The sequence below is a fragment of the Bombus terrestris genome, chromosome 6 (assembly GCF_910591885.1).
Source record: "Bombus terrestris chromosome 6, iyBomTerr1.2, whole genome shotgun sequence".
Lineage (NCBI taxonomy): Eukaryota > Metazoa > Arthropoda > Insecta > Hymenoptera > Apidae > Bombus > Bombus terrestris.
In genome coordinates, this window is record NC_063274.1 from 11,017,197 (window position 1) to 11,036,958 (window position 19,762).

Below are 19,762 nucleotides of genomic sequence, written 5' to 3' on the forward strand. Positions count from 1 at the left end.
GAGAAATTTTAGGAGAAAGTTCCACTTATTTAAAAATCTTTTATAATTTTGGCGAGCAGCCACATACAGCGGTATACGAATAAAAATTTCTCAGCGAACATAGATATCTAAACACAAGAATAACTATCTATCTTCTGAATCACATAGTGTATTACACTTGGCAAACTCTTCGCAGAAAATATCGCCTCTTTCCACGGTACAAAACACACTATTCTTCCTTCCATCATCCACACGATGATATCAATCTCGATTTCTATACACATTCCACAATCTCGACGTAGAGGAAGCGAAACCATTACAGCATAAACTCTCTGCAACCTAAGTAATTCTCCCATCTAATAACTTTTTATATCTGAACTGAACTAATATTACGCTACTACTACTAATTAATATCGCAAGCACGACAGTGCTCCTGTATAAAATAAAGGTAGAGATCAAAGAAAGATCTTTGAAGTTGGATATCGAAAATACGTAACGATCGTATCGTATAACACATGAGAGTCAAGGTAGTCGAAGGTGGTTATCGGCGTTACTAAGTTATTAACAACGTTTAAAATAAGACAGATTTCACGAACTGAAGTATTTTCAACAATACGAATGATTTGGATAATATTGTGAGAGAAAAAATGCACAAATACTACGTAATAATTTATGAAAATTAAACATCGTCGTGTAGTATATTTCAATCTATCGCGATATAGGAAAAAGTATATGAAATTCGTGTTAGACTATGGTCGAAGAATAAGACGTCTCACCCGAGAATAATTCGTCTGTGGCACCGCTTCCGGTGTCTAATTCATTGCGCAAAGACTCCTTTCGTGGTCCCAGCGACCACACGACCACGCTACTTAAGTAATTCCTCCCCATTTGCCTCTACGTCACGTAGATCTCTCGCTTCTTGTACCAACGACAACTGAATCGCAGCGCCCGCGAGCGCTCGATTGTTCTTTCAATCGTGATTTTTTTTCATGACGCGGCTGCTCATCGCGTTATTGACGCGCGCGCGCGCACGGAAACGCATCGAATTTTGTAACGAAGGCTCCTCTTCGACGATATTCCTCTTGGACACTGTTGTATCCTCAAAGCATCGTTTCTTCAACAAGGAAAGGCGAAAGGTACGTGCTTCGAGCGATTCGAGCGATCGGCATTGCGGTTAGGTGCTGTTTCGAATCGATGACAGTCGACACGTTCATCGTAGTTGCTGCGACGTAAACGTTAGGATTGATCTTTAAAAAAAGTTTCGATATCCTGGTTTCTTTTATTTTTACTTATTTTTATTTTTATTTTGAAAAATCGCTTTTCCAGAAGTGGTGTTTTAAAAAGCATCATAAATACACGTCGGAAGACCATATTTGAGATAGGTGAAAAGTTTTAGAACGTAGAAAGCTCGTAATTTTTTCATGACTAGCACAACAGCATCTCTGACTCGAGTTTGACAATGTTACCAGATAATATGAAATCATTCGTTGATTCTTGGTACTTTTTTTTTATTTTCTGTAACAAAATTGTATAAGAGATAAATATCTTCCATAAGTTTCTTTCATTCGATCGACTCGAACTTTCGACTTTCTAACGAATCGGCTGATTCATTGCATGCAGTAGTCTTTAAATAACTCCTTAAATGTCATTTAATTAACATCATAAAATTCATCGATAGATACGTAACAACGTTTTATAAAACAAATTATTCGCAAATAAACGGTTACGTGCGTATCCTCTGTGTCTCTTGTTCAACGTTTCATTATTCCCCCACCGAAACTGCAATTTCTAATGTCTCGTGTGCCATCGAACGCACATTAATTCCAAGCGATTCCTAAGGAATAAAATACGGCGACACGCACGTGACTTACACACCCGCGAAATTACGAAATGTAGCTTTCAGAAGACCACGACGTCGTTCATCTCGCTTTATGTCTGCCCCGTACGATCGTTCGATGCATAACACTTATTACACAACGTTTGGTATAAGTATGCCTCTCTTGGAGCAGCATCGCAAGAATGAGCGTGCAGGGACATCCGATGGTGTTTACGATCGTTTAATTCCACGAGACTTTCTAACGTTACGCTCGAACGAAAGTAAATATTTCTCACGCGCCAATAGTCGAACCGGAATTACTTTCCTATCTTAAATAGTTTGGAACAATAGTTCAAAACCTAACACCGTTACATCTGTGACTAGGCAAAGTTGTTTATGATAAATCGATAAATTTCCCTTTCGCTATCCTTGAAACCCAATAAAGGAGAATGTCAATTAGGTTAGTGCACAATGCGTGCACCGTGCGAACTTCACCTGTTTAGTATGTCCGTGAACTTCTAATCATGGTGACAAACCACTTTCTTGCGCTTAATGGAGAATGGCGAAAGTGGAACCTGTTCCACTTCCGTTTCACTAATTTGGGAGCATCGACGTCCTCGACTGGGCGGATGCGCGCTGCATAATGTTCCATTGTACCATTCACGCTGGCCTTACGGCTGTTGAAAGCTGTATTTATACGCTCCTGTAGGCGTTAATTTTGCTTAATCGTATACTTTGCTGGAAATAATTAGAGTATTGCGTGTATCGACGATTAAATCGCCATGTATTACGTTGTTTAGTATACGAAGATTATAGGTGAAAAGTAAGACACGTGGATTACGGATTTTTATGTATTTATAGGAAATTGGAAAGCGCAAGATTTCACAAAATGCACATACGCAGTGAAAAAATATATCAAATATCCAAGGCATAGCGCTTTCTGTAATACTCGATAGGTTAAACAATTTTCGACCGAGGTTTTATTTTTTTAATTATATCAAAACTATGAATTTATATAAAAATCTGAAGTCCAACGATATCTCATATTTCTGATTTTTTTTTATAGAAGAACGATTTTAAGATTTAATTTAACAATTTGTTGTCGATCGATTCTACACCAAAACTATCTTCCTGTTTGATCTCGACGTTGTTTTATGACTTCTCATACTGTAGAAACAATTTCTAACGTTCATAACTTTCAGCAAGGAAAAATCTCGATTTCTATTCAGTTTCTCTATTTCAAACGCTAGATCTTCTTCGTATCGACATATTGGTCGTCAACGTCGAAAAGCAGTGCACTTTCACGCGGCTCGCCGTATTAAATATTAAAATGATAAAGGATGAGGTCACCCTGAGGTGCCGACAGTTCTACGCGATGAACCCTTTGTTGTAATCTTATGAATATGTATGGCAACTTTTGTTTGCAACACAGCTACTGTGAATCTAGGTATGTGGAACGATCTTCCTTTCCAGATAAATCGACAAATAGTTTCCTATTATGTAAGTCTATAACGCGTAGGCGTGGATGTTCTTTTATCAAGGAAGGATGCTTAGAATGTAATAGCTGACCAATCTTTTGATTACAGCTAGTAATAGTTTCCTTGAGAAGGATACTTTTAGGTAGATGCTTGTTACACATTTTGATAAAAGTTTTCAGTGGAAGGGGACTGAAAGTTTTAGTTTCTTTCGATGTCACGAATATACTTTGGATCATTATGCAAAAGATGTTAAGAGATATATGGATTTTGTAAAATAAAAGATTCACGTCGATTTTAGGATGCTTCTTATTATTAGTAGTTAGTATTTATTATTAGTAGTAGAACAGATTGAGATTGATGAAATCATTGTGAACAATATCAGTGCAAAACGTGGAACGATTGTGAATATTTATTGTCTTCTTCATTCTGATATATGTCATCATAATTACAGAAGAAATATCTAATTTCACATCTGTTTTTAGCATACAATAATTGACACGTAAGAAGTTGCTACAAGCATCTCATATAAAATTACATAATTCTGTCAATATTAACGAAGAACGAACAATAATTGCAATATCGTAGAGTAAATAAAAAAAGTCCAAAAATGCAAGTACACAGTCTAGATATATCGTGTGGAAGATTTCAATTCTACTTTCACTCTCATCTCGCAGTACCCGATTGTTAAGGCCTGTATTCATTCTGCTGTAACATTCTGTTACAGAATGCACTCGTAACACAATAAATCATCATCGACGATAAATCGTGAACATTATGCTTCGTATTATTTTAATCCCAACGTTAGAATGAAGATGCAAGCGACCCTACTTCATGACATTAATTCTATGAAATCTGAGCAACGTAGTAACAAAAATGCAGCACAGTAGTTAATTAATAATTAATAGATGATTTTACGAGCTCTGGATCCCATAGATCCTGTGAGATCCACAGAGTAACTTTCGGCACTGAAATGATAAATATCGATTTCGCATAGCCTAAATTATACACCTTGTGTGTTGTATAATTTCTTGTACACTTACTTAACAGTCGTTACATAATGCTTATGAATGTACTCTTTTATTTCTTAGACGATATAATATTAGATATAGATTTAATAAACTTTTTTCTTATTTACAATACAATATTGAAATTATTGTTCGTTCTTCGTTAAAATTGACAGAATTATGTAATTCTATATGAGATATCTGTAGCAACTTCTTACGTGCCAATTATTGTATGCTAAAAACAGATGTGAAATTAGATATTTCTTCTGCAAAAATGTTAGAAACTATGTTATTTCTCAACGGTGGTTTAATTACTTCACGTGTCTCCATAGTAATTTCACTTTGAGATTATGACAGATTCTAAGGTAAAATTGTAATCTTAATTCTGCAAATAACTCCAATAGATGAATTAGCAAAGAGCGTGTCATACTGCTATAACATAGTAACAATATTAATTTCGTGAATGGCATTCTATGACTTTCCGCGTTCTAACGATATCATAAATGCCAGAGATTTATTTTATCACGAGACAAATGTAACATTATAGCATAACACGTTCCAAGAAACGTTATACTCCAGGAATTACGCTTTTAAACCAGAGAAGTTCTTATGCATTTCCGTTTCTTCGTCATTATGACTATGCTCTTGAGAGAAACAATCACGTTTTACCGTATTAATTGATGCTCCAATACGGTACTTGGTTTGAAACGTTCTTCCTTTGAACTCATTTCCATTATTCATTTATTCAATACACACGTTTTCATACAATAGCACCCATATTCCCATAAATCAATCGGGAAGAATGCGATTAATATTAAATACTAAAATAGCAACAAAAGTATAATTAAATATCATATAATTATAATTAAATTATAATTAAATAATATAATTATAATTAAATATCATATATAATTATAAAATAAATATAAATATCAAATAAATATTAAATATCATATATATAATATCATATCAAATATATTTGAAAAATTCTCTACGAGAAATTGAATTTAAACTTAATCCGAATTACTGTTCACATACAATGTATTTTTTTCTCTTATTCGATTAGGAGAATTCTGATTATAAACAAAATACAATATAATTAAAAAGCTCGAAAATAATGCGGATGCAACGGAATTAACAAAAATAGATGGCGTTGAAAAGCCACTATTTGTAGGCACTAAAAACCGAAAACATGGTATTGCAAATTATCTAAAACACGTAGATTTCCCAGATTCCGAGAATAATAGGAAAAGTTTAAATATACCGATGTAATGAAATGGTTCTATTGCGATGAAAACGTCAATAATGACGATTTTATGCAAATAGAAAGAGCAAACGAACGTGGTAATTGAGACGCGCTTCCTCCTGTTAAAGCATTCGTGACATTTGAGGAAAGACTTCGACTATTCTAAGTACAAAAAGAATGTAAATCTATGCGGTTACTTATGTTGAAAAAATTATGTGACTTAGCAGCCAAAAAGATATTGGATCCATAAATATTTTAAGAATCTGTCAATTAATTTTAATTCATTATTTACTATACTACCATTAATTTAGATAAGAGAGGCTCCACTATACATAAAAGTTAATGTTCAAAGATTATAAGATAATAAATTTACTAAAACTATAAGATTGAAAAAATATGTTCACTAGAATTCTTCCTGCCATCTATTATAATCTAATTTTAATTTTTATACTTAGAGCCACGGCATAAATTAGGATGATTTACTTTTTGGGTTAGTATAATCATCGAACACTGCATTTGCAAAATTTCATTGAGACAACATAATAGAAAGTAGTCTTCCTCCAACATATTCGAGTCACGAACGCAAACATAAAATGTACACGCGAGCCAACCGCGTAATTGTTCACATTCCTTGGACAGAGAAACGTTCAACAAGTAATTACCAATCGATATTCCTTCAGATGTAAATCGTTGCAAAACATTCGCGTCGCTAGGACGATTGCCAGATTGGAAGAAATCCAAGGGCTTAGCACAACCTTCGTTCGTTACGCGATCTATGCATGAGCGAAAGCGTTTAACGATATTACTACGAAGCCTCGTTCTTAAAGTAGCCTTTTCATAGACGTCGTTAAATGAGGCAAAAAGAGATAGACGAAGGTTCGACGAATTAACCTTCAAGACAAGTTTTTAGAGATTCTTAAAGGCTATTATTAGATTATTATGGAAAGTTTGTGGCATAATTAATGTGCTTCCTATTGGAATAGAATATTTTTTGCAACTTGAAAGGATAAAATGTTAAGCTGAATTTTTGAAACTAAAATTATATTTAGATTAAAAAGAAAAGAACAGTGGTTGTTAGAGATGCCTCTAAGCGAAATTAAATTAATGATACGTCAATCGAAAGAACTTCCTGAGAAAACCATTTCAACAAACTTTTAATACCTTACCCCTATTATTAGGCTACTTATTAACCTAAACATTACAGTCTTGGTTTCAGATTGGTTTCTTTTGTTCTACCGTATGAAAAATTGTGAAAAAGATCTGAGATACTATAGCCATGGTGTTACATATCTGGGAATTTTTCCACATCTTTTCAGTGCGAAATCAATTTTTTAAAAATTAGGGAAGATAATTGAAATTGAAAATGGCAACTTTCTATTAGCGTTATTAAACGATAACATCTATATTTTTACAGTAGAAGTTACCTGTCACGTTTATTAATTCATAATTTTTTCAGATTTTCCGGAATGACGCATAGTTAAAAAAATTAATAGTCATCATCTTTTATTTTTCCATGCCTGTAAGAGTGATTTATGATGTATTTATATAACTGATCTTTTTTTTTTTTAGTTTCATTTTTATTAAATGAGCGAACCTTAAGGTGTCTCACCTTTTACTAGTCTTCGTCGCTGTCAACAGAATTTACTCGCTCAACATTGAAGGTTTTGCTGAGTATTTCAGCAAAGCTTGTAATGTGTGCCACATATCCAACATGTGATAAATATTAAATTATCGCAGCGATATGCGAGCAAAACCCAAGAGTGCCATTGCTGTTTGCACAATGCACATTCACAAAAGTGACTTTTTATTCTCTACCAGCCATGTATTATTATTTTCCTTCAAACAACATTGCTCTATATTATTTTTTGAGTTCATTACCTCTAGAAAGTATCACACTGCTTGAGATAATCGATCGGATCCAGCAAGAAAGATTTTTAAATTGTTATTTGGAGGAAACTAATAATATGACACTATTAACACTGTCAACACTAAAAACATTATTAATTATTAACGTATAAAATGTACAACTGCTACATAAAGTGTATACAGAAAATATGTTCGGATTTATAATTATTTACAACACTGAATATACCAAACTCAATTGACTGGCCGAGAATAGAAAGGCATTTTTATTCCTCACACATCGCTGCGATAATTTATTATTTATCGCATTCTATATATAAAAATCATGTCGCATACATGATAAGGCCTGCTGAAATACTCAACAGAACTTCCAATGTTGAGCGAATAAATCTTGCGATCAACGTTGACAACGACGAAGATTAGTAAAAGGTGAGACATTTTAATATTCGCAGATTTAATAAAAATAAAACTATCTAGAATTGCATATAATATTCATACGACATGCTCTTTATATAAATTGTATAAATACAGAAATCTATACATTGTTTAATAACACTAATACAAAATTGGCATTTTTAAATATTTCTGATTTTTAAAAAATAGACTAGAAATTGCACAGGAAAAATGTGGAAGAATTGCCAGATATGTAACATCACGACTATAGCATCTCAGATCTTTTTCATAGTTTTCCATATGGTAGAACAAAAAATAAACCAAGCATAAGTTTTAAATCGTGTTTAGGTTAATAACTACCTTAATAGTAGAGGCTAGGTGGCTAAAACTTTGCCGGAATGATTTTCCTAAGAAGCTCTTTCGATTGACGTGTCACAAGTTTAATTTGGCTTAGCGGTACACATTTTAACATGCTTATTCCACCATGCTCTTTAGAATACAGAGTGAACCGATAATTTCAATTATTGATTATTGGTCTTTTCAAAAGTTTGGAATTTTTAACATAAAATTTAATTACTTCTGCCAATATTTATAATCGGTCGATAGTTATTTTTTTTTTTTTTTTTTTTTTTGAGTGAAAGATTTCCAACAATTTCAGAATTATATTTAGTTGATATTTAAGTTCTTCAGGTTTACGTGTCTCCTTTGTTTTACTAGTTGTAAAATAACAGGATGTTGAGCCGATTTCAATGAGCTGTAGTAGTGAAAAGATGAAATGAGTAGTAGTAAAAAGTTATTGAACATTAAATATATGAAAAAAAGAAAACAACGAAATTGTTTCGCAAAAGATACTCAAAGTGCTATATCTGTTTGCAGCAATGCAACATTGCAATTGTCTGGTCGCTATATCACGTACTCTTCTTATCACTTCCGGATTGTTTCAAATATACGTTCCAATCATTCTTTGCGTCATATCATTAACTTGGTTTTTCTCTAAAGATTATTCCTCGAATTTTTTCACCTGATATTTTAATCCTGAAAAAACTCCTCTTACGCAAATATGTAATTTAATAATTACGTCGTAAAACAATCAATAACCAGAGAAATTATAATAACCAGTTACTATCCTGTTAATGAATATTAATGAATCATGTATGCACACAAACGCATCAAAAAATGACCACTACTTCTTTATACCTTTAACATTTTCCTATAAACTCGTAAGAGAAAGGGAAGATGGTGAACAGTTAATTTTACGTATTAACTCACAATTTTTTCAGATTTTCCGGAATGACGCATAGTTAAAAAAATTAAAAATCATCAACTTTTATTCATTTTATCATGATTTATGTATTTATATAACTGATTTTTGTTTTAGTTTTATTTTTATTAAATGAGCGAATCTTAAAGTGCCAAAAAAATTAAGTCATCAACTTTTATTCATTTTATCATGATTTATGTATTTATATAACTGATTTTTGTTTTAGTTTTATTTTTATTAAATAAGCGAATCTTAAAATGCCTCGCCTTTTACTAATCTTCGTCGCAATTTTACGTCTTCTCCAATTATCAATACGGAAGTAAATGGTTCGAGGCATTTCATTGTCAAACGCAGTCCGCGAGCGATATACCGTTAACACAGAGTGGTGCATAAATCGTAGCCTGCGTGCATAACGATCAATCGTGTCGCGTGGACATTCATCAAGATGAACGGGCTCGCGTGCACGCGGCCAACCGAGACGAACGAATGACCGCAGCCCGGAACCTTGCATATCCTCCTCGAGCCTGTAGAAGACAAAAAATCTACGGATCTTAAGTTAATTGAGAGGAGGATCAAGCCGAGGCTCCATCAGTCTCGCAGGAATACAAGAATTCGCAAGAACTTGAAAATGTTAAGCGACATTCATAATGAATATCTTACGAATATTTTTATCTTATGAATAATAAATTATGTAATAAATGTCAAAGGATCTCAAGTTCAAAGTCTTTAACTCAAAGCTTTAGAAGATTTAAATGGACAAGTTTTTCTTCTCCGAGGAAACTTTCTACAGACCAAATGACTAAATTTTGAGAGATTGTAAGTCAGTGATATTGATCTGGTAATAAAACAATGTTTCGCAAATACCAAAAGTGTCCAGGTATCATTGGCAAAATTAACGTCGACTTTTATGACAGAAGCGAATATTCGCGACGAACTCCTTGTATTAGTTTGTCCGAAAAGTGTCTTTCTTCTACAAACACGTCTTTTACAACAACGCATCTTTATACAAACATGAAACCTAATCTGTCAAACGTTGTGATTTTTATCTTGATAAAAGAAAATGTATCATACGTAATTCTATAAAATAACATAAAACGGAAAATCTTGTGCATCCACTATTTCCTTATAAAACGAAAGAAACCTTTGAAAGAAACGACCTAATGCATAGCAACTATTACGGTAGCAATATGGTTCGTAAAGAAGGGGTTAGAACTTCTTGAAACACTTGTCCGGCTGACGGAGACCTGACTTCGCACGTTGGAGAACCGCGTTAGACCAGCGTGTTTGCCTGGTAGACAGGTGGGGATGAAGGCCACGTACTGCTTCTGCAAATGCCTCGACGATGTGCACCTAGACCTACAAAACGAGATAACTCGTGGCGATCTACCGGCGGACTCGTTGCGTCGCGCGTGCACTCGCGGTTTCGAAGCGCCGGTAGATTCCAGCTGAGCACACGAGTTGTTCCGCCACTTGTAGGTTCAATTTCAGAAGGACTTGTAACATTTTGTGTAACTTGTATCATATATGTATAATTTTAATGATAATCTGTTTTTATATTGAACAATTTCTGATATCGCGGGATTAGTAGTTTCGATTAATTGTGGCGCGAAACTGTGAATGAAGTTGTCGATGGTGTGAGGAAGTTTGTGCCGTTTGCTACTTGTCTCGAGGATCGGTTTTGTAAGATGTTTCTTGATATTTTCATTATTTCTATTGATCATAGTTTTTTCTAAACATTTTCTTTTTTTCGAACAATTAGATTTTTAAATGAATATTTAAATTATATTTGAATGCTTGCTTCGTTTTGTACGTAAAATTAATTTCGAATTATATTTATTTTTATTTGTATATTTATTTATATTTGTTACATGGTTGATATTTCAGTGCAGCGTGCCAACTTTTTTATATTTATATATTTATATATTTTGTAGAAAAGTATATTCAAAATGAAGAAAAATCTCGTTCGAAGATAAATGTTTAAAGTTTGTTATGTTCATACCTGGTACCATATAATGAGATAGAAATAATTAAGTGCCGTAACAAAGAAATATCGAAAGTTTCTAATGAATGTAGAATCCGTACAAAAAGTACTTAGCAAACTTTCATATTCCAGTGAAACATATTTTAACGGTTCCTACAATGTCAGAGATTTTAGCGAAAGTTGTTACGATAAGAAACACCAGCGAAGGAATGTTAAGAATCTGTAAAGACGTTGCAAAGCGAAACGCGGTCGGCTTAGGTATCCGTTAAATTGCAATCCTCTTATGTTTTATATTAGTGGAATCGATATTTACCGACGATTCCAATATAAGGAACTCATCTTCTTTCAGAACCATGCGCAAATTATTCATTCGTGTGCAAAACTTGTATTCATCTCAGCATTTAGATCTTTGGAAATTTAAATTGTTCATTCTTATTTTCAATTTCATTAGAAATTGAATTTTAATCAAAATCCACTCAACAAATAAAAATCTCTGATTGTTAAAGATTCTTTACATTCCATACCATTTTCTCCCATCTTATTCTACGTATAACCAATAAAGACTTTTGATTTTCAAAAATTCTTTACACTTCCAGTTTCATCATACTTTGTATTCAATATTATCTCATTTTTTGTTTTTTTTTTTTTTAATTTATTCTCCATACAACTTCTCAATAAATACAGATTCCTGATCACCAAAAATTCTTTATGCTCTTCGCTTCTTCCATCCAACTTCACGCCTAACATTATTTCAGTCCCCAAAAAAATATATCCTCGATATAACTTTCTCAATAAAGAAGGTTCCAGCTCACCAAAACTCTTTTATATTCCCAGCTTCTTCCATCCTAGTTCACAATATAAGATCACGCACTTGATATTATTTCAGTGTTGAAGCAATCTCATCGTATGTTTCCAGGTGGTTTCGCCGCAGGCAGCCGCGAGAGATGTGGTCACGCACGCGATTCTTGCTCCTGGCGTGGATGATCGCGTTGCTGGCTGGTGTACAGCTCAGCAACGGGTCGCAGAGGCCGCGTCTCGGCGGCGCCGTCAACATCTTCAGCCGTTACGGTTACCTCAGCATCAGCATGAGAGTGGTCCCCAGAAACGACACCGACACTTGGATCTTCCGAGAACCGACCCTAGATGTTTTCAGGAATCCAACCCCCATAACGACCAAACAACGCCAACAGGCAGCGGTGTTCGATGGAGACTTTCATATGGAGTTCTGCGATAATGTTCGTCAACTTCTGCAAGCTTACTTCCGGGACTTCAAGTTTGAACGATTGGAAAGCCCATGGCGAGCGTTTAGCGCCAGCTGGTCCAAGGCGGCCATTGCTCGTCATTTGGGCATCAACTCGTCGTTCATCACCGGTGAACATTGTTACGTGCTGGTACGCGTTGCCAGGTTCCGTGAGAATCAGAAATTGGCTGTTACAGCAGACTCGATGATTCTGGACGAGGCTGTTCTCCGGGAAACAGAAAACGTCACGGTTGGAGATACTGCCAGCGTGGTTCGGTTCATCAAGCACTTCGGATCGCATTATATTGCTGCTTATGTCACTGGCAATTCTTTGTATCAGGTAAAGATGTTTATGTTCACTGTTTTAGCGTATAGTAATTATTATTAAATGGTTTTGTTATTAAACCGTAAAATGTAGAAACTCTAAATCATAGAACTTAGAACATTCTAGGTAATAATTAGATCCTTGATCATCGATCATTTCATCTTACCAAACGTTCCTCCGTTCTTCTGGGAAAAATTACACAGACGATCCTTGGCGTGTAACAACAAATACTTTAGCCTTGGTACATCTCTTCTTGACTACTTGCGCAAGATCAATGATTTATGGGTGCATAAAATTTATTGCTTTAAGCTTTACTTCCGAGAATCAATTTGAATCTCTAGCTAGCACCATCGAATCATCTCCACTCACATCGCGTTACAAAACGTTACCAAAGAAATCCTGCTTCAATGGTTATTTGCTCCTCCCACGCAATCAAAATTATAGTCTGAAGAAACAGACGTGTGTACACTTTTATCTGCCTCTTACCAATGTATAAACCTTAAAGACCAGTTTCAAGGTTTACGAATAGAATGACGACACCAAATAATCTGATGAACACTCGGAATAAGTATTAGAAACAAGAACAGGATATGTAAAAATAAGTGACCACCGTTAATTCGTTGATTACCTAGATAATTACAAACATAAATCCTACGTATCTTATACAGGATATGGTATGAGGAAGCAGAAGGCTAGTGATTAGAAGATGGCAATAAAATTAGTTCGTCAACGACTTAACTTTCTTCTCTGTAATATTTTAATAAAAGTTTTTAAGTTTCACCGTAAAAAATATCGATAATTTGAAAAGTCTGCATATATATAAGTACTTTCTCTATGTAGATTTACCTTTCTCACGTTTCCTTGATTCCTTGATACCTTGTGCTAAATTATATGTACCTACCTTAAAATTTTTAAAGTGTTTTTATTCCTTCTAGGTGTTCGTGTATACGCAACAAGCATATCTACGTATCAAAGAGCGGCTAAAGACTCGTGGTGTAGCAGATTTATCGAATATCGAGTTGAGCAACTATTTTTCGCCGTGGTACGCGGAGCACATGGGCTCGATACAAGCAGCGAGCGGAAACCGCACCGTCGAGGCTTGGGCGGTAGAACGGCTTCGAAACCAATACTACATTTTCTCGTATGCCAGCTTGCTGAAATTACACGGTGATGCGATGTTGCTAAAGCAACTGGACGGTTTGTTGGAGAACGAAGCGTTACTACAGCTTCAACTGAAGACGCTCGCGCCGATCTTCAAAGATCCTCAACGACGTGAATGGTTCCTCGAGGTGATCGACAATTACTTTACGTTATGGGAGGTGAACATGTGAAGTAGAACGAGACATGTCCCGAAAGGAGAACATTGATATACCTCCGATTCACTTACGTAAAATTACGTACCGGTATGATCTGTACGTGGAAGACCACGCGTATACGCGTACGTATTTAATTTAGAAGACGTCGGCCGATGACTTCGACGTGAAACGATCATTCGTCGTTGTGAAACGATTCCTAGTGCTCGAAGAGTCGTTAGTCACGGTCCGCTGGAAGTTCACTATTGTTTCTCCGTTAAACGGATGCTAGATTTTCATAGAGAAACGCCCAACTACTATATTATTATTAAATAAGTATTTATTATATTATAATCGATAATAGAAAACATTTTTATACAAACGTTTTAAATATATATGTACATCACAAGCAATTTTCGTAGAAGTGACTGAAAAATGCGCGACGTCCTGCTTCCATGTTTGTCGTTTCGCTTTTGATACCGGTTTAATAAATTTATGTTGCAATCCCGTTTAAGCTCTTCAAGGGCGTAGCGACAAACGCAGAAACAGAACTCGTGACCTTTTTTCTTCTTTCTCACGTTGATTTTCTTCTCAAGCGTGTTCGAACTTTGATAAACCGATGTTTTTAAAAATAAATCTACGCATTGTGTATTTTATAATACGTTCTATCCTTACGAACTTATGGACGTTACCGTTTCTTTTTTTTTAATCGAAATGAATCGATATGAGTATTCGAGTATAAAAGAATGGTTAGTTCGTATGTTTCGTACGAACAAGCAAAAGTTATTTTATTGGCACGATGGAACGACTGATGAATAGAACTTATAGAAAAAGTCAGTTTATTTGATCTTGTTAAGCATTAAATGTTATTATATCTTATTTTTATGCTTGCTTATCTTTTGTCTTTCCTCTTAAAGAACTATAACAATAAACGTAATAAAAGTGCGAAACAAGTTCGTTAAAAAATTCCAGAACGTTTAAATGTTTTTTAAAAGAAAATTATTTGATTGAAGATTAAAACTACACCTAGGTGTATTGTCAAAATTAATATTTTTATACAAAATTCGATTATATATTCTATATCCTGGAACTGACTTTTGTGCTGACGAAAGAAACTTGAAGAATGTTTACCTACTTGTTCTTATAAAATTTTGTAAATACACTATATGTAAAAGTTTCTATTTCTTATTAGATCGCATCCAGGAGTGCGATTAAAATTCTACAAGATACAATCATTTAAATGAACTGCGTTTTATTATGTATATATAAAATTTTATATAAATCGATGAATTCGGATTCTTCAAGCTTCGCTGCGAATTAACATATTACAAACAAAATATAATGATAATTATGAACGAAGTTCTGTGTAAAAGGACAGGTTTCTTTTTTAAATTTCATCGTTTCTAACTTGCATGACATTCTTCTAAGGAAATGCGCAACAATTGTAAGTGGATTGACCTATCTCCAGAAATATTGACTGTGGTAAGATTATTCAATTCTATTCATATACTATGTTAATACTTAGATTCAAAATTCGAATATCACATTGTCTATTAACAGTGATATTGATTTAAAGTCGAGATAAAAGGAAATCTCATCACTAGCTACGTTTCGCTATAAATTCGTGAACGAACATTTGTGCATTAAGTTTAATCGGTCTTTTTAAAGGTGTGCAATTTTGCAGATGCTTGTTGCTCTCTACCTAATTTTCTTCCATTAACAACCAATATAACTGGAGTTTCGACGCGTATAGATTTGAAGTCAAAATCCTGAAAAAGTATATAGTTGTATAACCGTTAATTTTAAAAGAAGCATATATATCAGTACAATAATACTAACGTTATCGAGATAAGAAAACTTATGATGAATCACACATGGTTCAGGTATAGCAACAGAATCTCCTACGGTTACTCCACGACCTTTAGCAAGATTGTATACTGTTACAACAATACACATTTTTTCTTCGTCCACGAGACAAAACGCGCTAAAATATTGGATACGTATTTGTTAATCATGATCATAAATTACATTCCTTGTTTGTTGTAATCAAAGTAAGGAAACTGAAAAACAGACTTACAAAGGTACACAATCGGTGTCTTGTATCCAACATACTACTTTCCCAAATATAACTTTTTCTGGATTTAGCCCAAGGACTAGGTCTTTAAGTAATACTAAATCTAATTTTACAGTCTTTTGGCCAGATGTGAAAGAGCCACCTTTGTATGGTCCCAAATGTTTAACATCCAATGCCTACATTTAATCAGAAACCTATAAATATGTATAGGTACCAGCATCATGTATTAAGTTTATAGAATCTTATAAAATGAAACAAATCTTGAAATCACATTGTCATTATAAAAACAAATATATTATTTAAGAAATTTAGATACCCTTATCATTTGGTACAATCTTTTCGGTTTTACTCTTCCATTATTATTTACTGAATTTTGTACATCTTTTAAATATTGTAACAATTCATCCCTTTTGTTATGAGGTGTTTCCCATACTGGATCTAGTAGTATTGCCCTCTCAAAAGATTTTAATGCTAAACTATATTCTTCTTGATACTTTAAGGCCTATTGTTGTAATTTATTTACATGAATACCAGAAATTAAAGTTCATTGATATTGTATCGGAAATAATAAAATGCTTACCACTGCCTTATTGTGAAATAAATCAGGATTACTTCCTGCTACAATATCTTTTTCCTAAAAACAATTCCAATATGTTTATTGCTAGCCAACGATGAAAGTTTAAAATTGTCATAATCTAACTTACTGCTTGTGTATAAGCTGACATGCAAAGTCGTAAAGTTGCAGGATTTTGTGCTATTGTAAAAAAGGAAGACAAATAAGCATTTCCTAAGATTGCCCAAGAAATACCATCTGATGTATCAAGACTGACAGCTTCCTTAGCATATTCCACTCCCTTCTGTATATTTTGTATTCGTTGTTCAGTATTAGGGACTGGTTCTTGTCTGAGTACCATCGATAAATTTCTTAAGGATACTTTATTTCTACCCTACAATATTTATTATTGCATTTCAATTATACATTACACAATTATAAAGCAGGAAGATGGTAATGGATAAGAATAAGAAAAGAAATTTTACATGGCGTAGGGCTCCAACAAAACAATTTTTTGCTTGTTGGATATCATCGTTTTTCCAATAACATTCTCCTAATTCATTCCATGCTTCTACTAAGTTAGGTTCTAATTTTACTGCTTTTGTTAATAACTCTTCTGCTTGTGGTATAAAACGTTCTGTAACATTTAAAGCTTTTCCTTTTAGGTAATAATATTTTGCTCGTGATCCATCAATTTCATATCCTTTACATTCATCGAGTTTACTTAAAGTATCTTTCATTTCTTTTTCTACATCACCATTCTTTTTAATGGCTTCTTCGATAGAATGATTTTCAAAATAGTGATCTCGAAAAAAATATAATGCATTTACTTTTTCCTAAAATAAATACATAAATAAGCGTTACAGAAATAGAAAATAAAGGTAAACGTAAATTTAACGATGAAATCATATTTTTCTATAAACATTAAAGCTCGTTTACTAAATTACAAGGAAACGGAGGAAAAAGGTTATTTTCTGCACATCAATAAAGGAAAGAATATAACTAAATCAATTAATTGTTTAAGTTCTGTTATTAAAACGGTGTGTATACCGTCAATGCTACAATGGGGTCTTCTTTAACAATGTTTGCGGATTTCGCTCCTGCAACCACTTTATCATCTATAATTGCGGACATTTTTTAAAATACTTTCATAAACTGCTTATCACAGTAATTTCATTGTGCGTCAGATACACACTGAGTTTCTACTTTTATACATAATTTACAATGATGTACATGCGAACTAACGCTGCAACAGTAGAATACAATCTATCATTCGGAAACTGTCAAAATTTTAACGCTCGTAATACAACGGAAGAGGTTATATCGTAACATTAATGCAAACTAGTGTAAAGTACTATCCACAATAAAATTAAAATGATTCATTATTAATTGATTTATTCTCAACAGATGAAATCACAATTACTAAAACGTCAGTTCTGCAATATTACAACAATATCAGTACGATGAAAATAATACGTAAAAATAGTTTTCAATTTATGATTTTTCACATGTTTTTCACAAGTCTCGTTCGCATAGTTCTCCTAAATTTAATTTTATAGATATAGTACAGGTATACACCGGGAGTGGCGCTACTGGCGCTTCTCCCACTGCCACCTGTCACAAACGTCCAACGAGTGTGACTAGTGCAATCGCGTACTCTGTGACCGAAGCTTGCCCAGAAGGCTGCATCGTCTCAGGATCGCCATTTTATGTGTTTGGCTCTGAGACTGGGACGGTGGGTGCGTGCGGTGCAAACTACAGAGCGTATTATCCGTGTATTATCCGCAAGATGTTACCCAAATACTTTTCGCCCGACATGTACAAGTAACGACAGGTGTCGGAGTGTGTGATCGGGCAGCGGAAGGCTCGGGCCGAAATGGTCCCGGAATAGTGAGCTGTGCGTGAGTGTGTTTTCATCGAGTAAGTGCGTCGCACACTGGCTTTTCATCGCTGTCATCAGTTTGTTGAATACCTGTGCCATTCGGAAAGTCACCTTTGGGTCAAATTACGGACGGCCTCTGGATTTCCTGCGACCACCCTTCGCCACCATCTACGATGAGTTCGCGCAACATACCCTCAGACAAGGTGAGTCTCTTGTCACTTGCTCTAATATGTCTACCGCACCCTTCCGCCTCCTCTTTCTCCTTTATCCTTCGCATCCAACGCAATCTCCAGTTACCGTTCGATAACCATCGTACAGCTATGTTTTACTTAGTCGTACTTTTATTCACTAAGTCACGGTCATTCGACCATCAATGCGTAAAATTATAGCTGGATCAATGAGATGCCACTTCGCGCCTATCGGCCGCCTTTTTCCTCGATTAAATAACGGATATACAATATACACTGTACACCCTCGCATTAGCGATATACGTATCTCCTTTGTTTTTTTATTATACTTTATCTGTTTCCTCTAACTTGTTTTACTAGAAGCTATGTATTTAGTTGAAAACTTAGAACTAAGATTTAAGCATGTTCAACTAAATGTCGAAAGTAAATCCCGCGCGGTAATTATTCCTGTTAAAGAAATCGAAGTGAAAGGTGTTAGGAAGAGATACCACATACTGAAAAGGACGTAATTCTCCGCATATTTTATGAAATATTGTATACGTAAATTTTTAATAATTTATCATCAAACATTTATTATATACATGTAAATGTACGAGACTACTGAAAAAATTATAAATCTGCCAATTTGACTACCGTAGTAGGGATTTCAATGTTAAAACAGTTGAAACACCGTTGATCGATCGTTGATCGATAGTATGTACTTCGCGTTACAGGCATTTAAATGTATTTATTAACTTTATTCCCCTCGTATGGTCGTTCCATCGACTATTATCATAAACTTCCACCGGCGGCTAATTAATCAACAAAGGATTGTCTTTGATTGCAATCCTCGTCGTTGCAACGAGTTTCGCCGGTTTTCTTTCTTCTCGCGTCAAGAGCTCACGCTGCCGAGCCGTTCCATCCCGCCATCCCCCCTCCCCTCCGTCCTCTTCCACAGCAATGTAAATTAATCGTGTCGTGAAAGTCGTGAACGTTCTCCACGCTTTGTGAATTATACACCTACCATCGCCTACCATCGTCGGCGCGGCCATTCGTCGCGTTTTTTTACAAAGTTGTCGCGTTACTCGTACCAAGTGCACTCGTAGTCGGTCCAACGAGACTGTTTAATTGGCACCAATCGCATCACAGGGACGGCTAGAGCACTTGATGCGTCGCATACGCTGTCTATATCGAAAACGTAGTTTGAA

At 34.7% G+C, this 19,762-nt stretch overlaps 3 protein-coding genes across 4 annotated transcripts in view; 2 read left to right on the top strand and 1 right to left on the bottom strand.

Moving 5' to 3' along the window:
* The window catches only part of LOC100649534 (torso-like protein), a 34,333-nt gene extending 18,070 nt beyond the window's left edge, over positions 1 to 16,263 (top strand). The window contains exons 1-3 of one of the 2 annotated variants that reach the window (XM_012309481.3): positions 10,528 to 10,720; positions 11,938 to 12,601; positions 13,522 to 16,263. In XM_012309481.3, the coding sequence (XP_012164871.1) occupies positions 11,966 to 12,601; positions 13,522 to 13,917 (1,032 nt within the window). In that variant the 5' untranslated portion in view covers positions 10,528 to 10,720; positions 11,938 to 11,965 and the 3' untranslated portion in view covers positions 13,918 to 16,263. Of the gene's footprint in view, positions 1 to 10,527; positions 10,721 to 11,937; positions 12,602 to 13,521 lie in introns of those variants that run through there. The other variant, XM_003395992.4, reaches the window with a different exon arrangement.
* LOC100649842 (tetratricopeptide repeat protein 5) lies at positions 14,201 to 18,041 on the bottom strand. Its single transcript, XM_003395995.4, has 8 exons — positions 17,556 to 18,041; positions 16,991 to 17,341; positions 16,657 to 16,899; positions 16,533 to 16,586; positions 16,269 to 16,454; positions 15,956 to 16,128; positions 15,718 to 15,862; positions 14,201 to 15,647 (listed from the first exon to the last, which is right to left on the bottom strand). Exons 1-8 carry the CDS (start codon positions 17,637 to 17,639, stop codon positions 15,528 to 15,530), a joined length of 1,356 nt encoding a protein of 451 aa, XP_003396043.2. The 5' UTR covers positions 17,640 to 18,041; the 3' UTR covers positions 14,201 to 15,527.
* Positions 18,042 to 18,143: 102 nt separating this feature from the next.
* Positions 18,144 to 19,762, top strand: part of LOC100649959 (ubiquitin-like protein 3) — a 113,265-nt gene continuing 111,646 nt past the window's right edge. The window contains exon 1 of the mRNA XM_003395996.4: positions 18,144 to 18,590. Within this exon, the coding sequence (XP_003396044.1) occupies positions 18,561 to 18,590 (30 nt within the window). The 5' untranslated portion in view covers positions 18,144 to 18,560. The remainder of the gene's footprint in view (positions 18,591 to 19,762) is intronic.

Excerpts from the sequence above, each read along its gene's own strand:
- LOC100649842 (XM_003395995.4), bottom strand. The coding sequence starts at position 17,639 with ATGTCCGCAATTATAGATGATAAAGTGGTTGCAGGAGCGAAATCCGCA. Across the intron at positions 17,342-17,555 it reads ACCCCATTGTAGCATTGACG|GAAAAAGTAAATGCATTATA; the intron begins GTATACACACCG and ends TATTTATTTTAG. Across the intron at positions 16,455-16,532 it reads TATTTCACAATAAGGCAGTG|GCCTTAAAGTATCAAGAAGA; the intron begins GTAAGCATTTTA and ends TTACAACAATAG.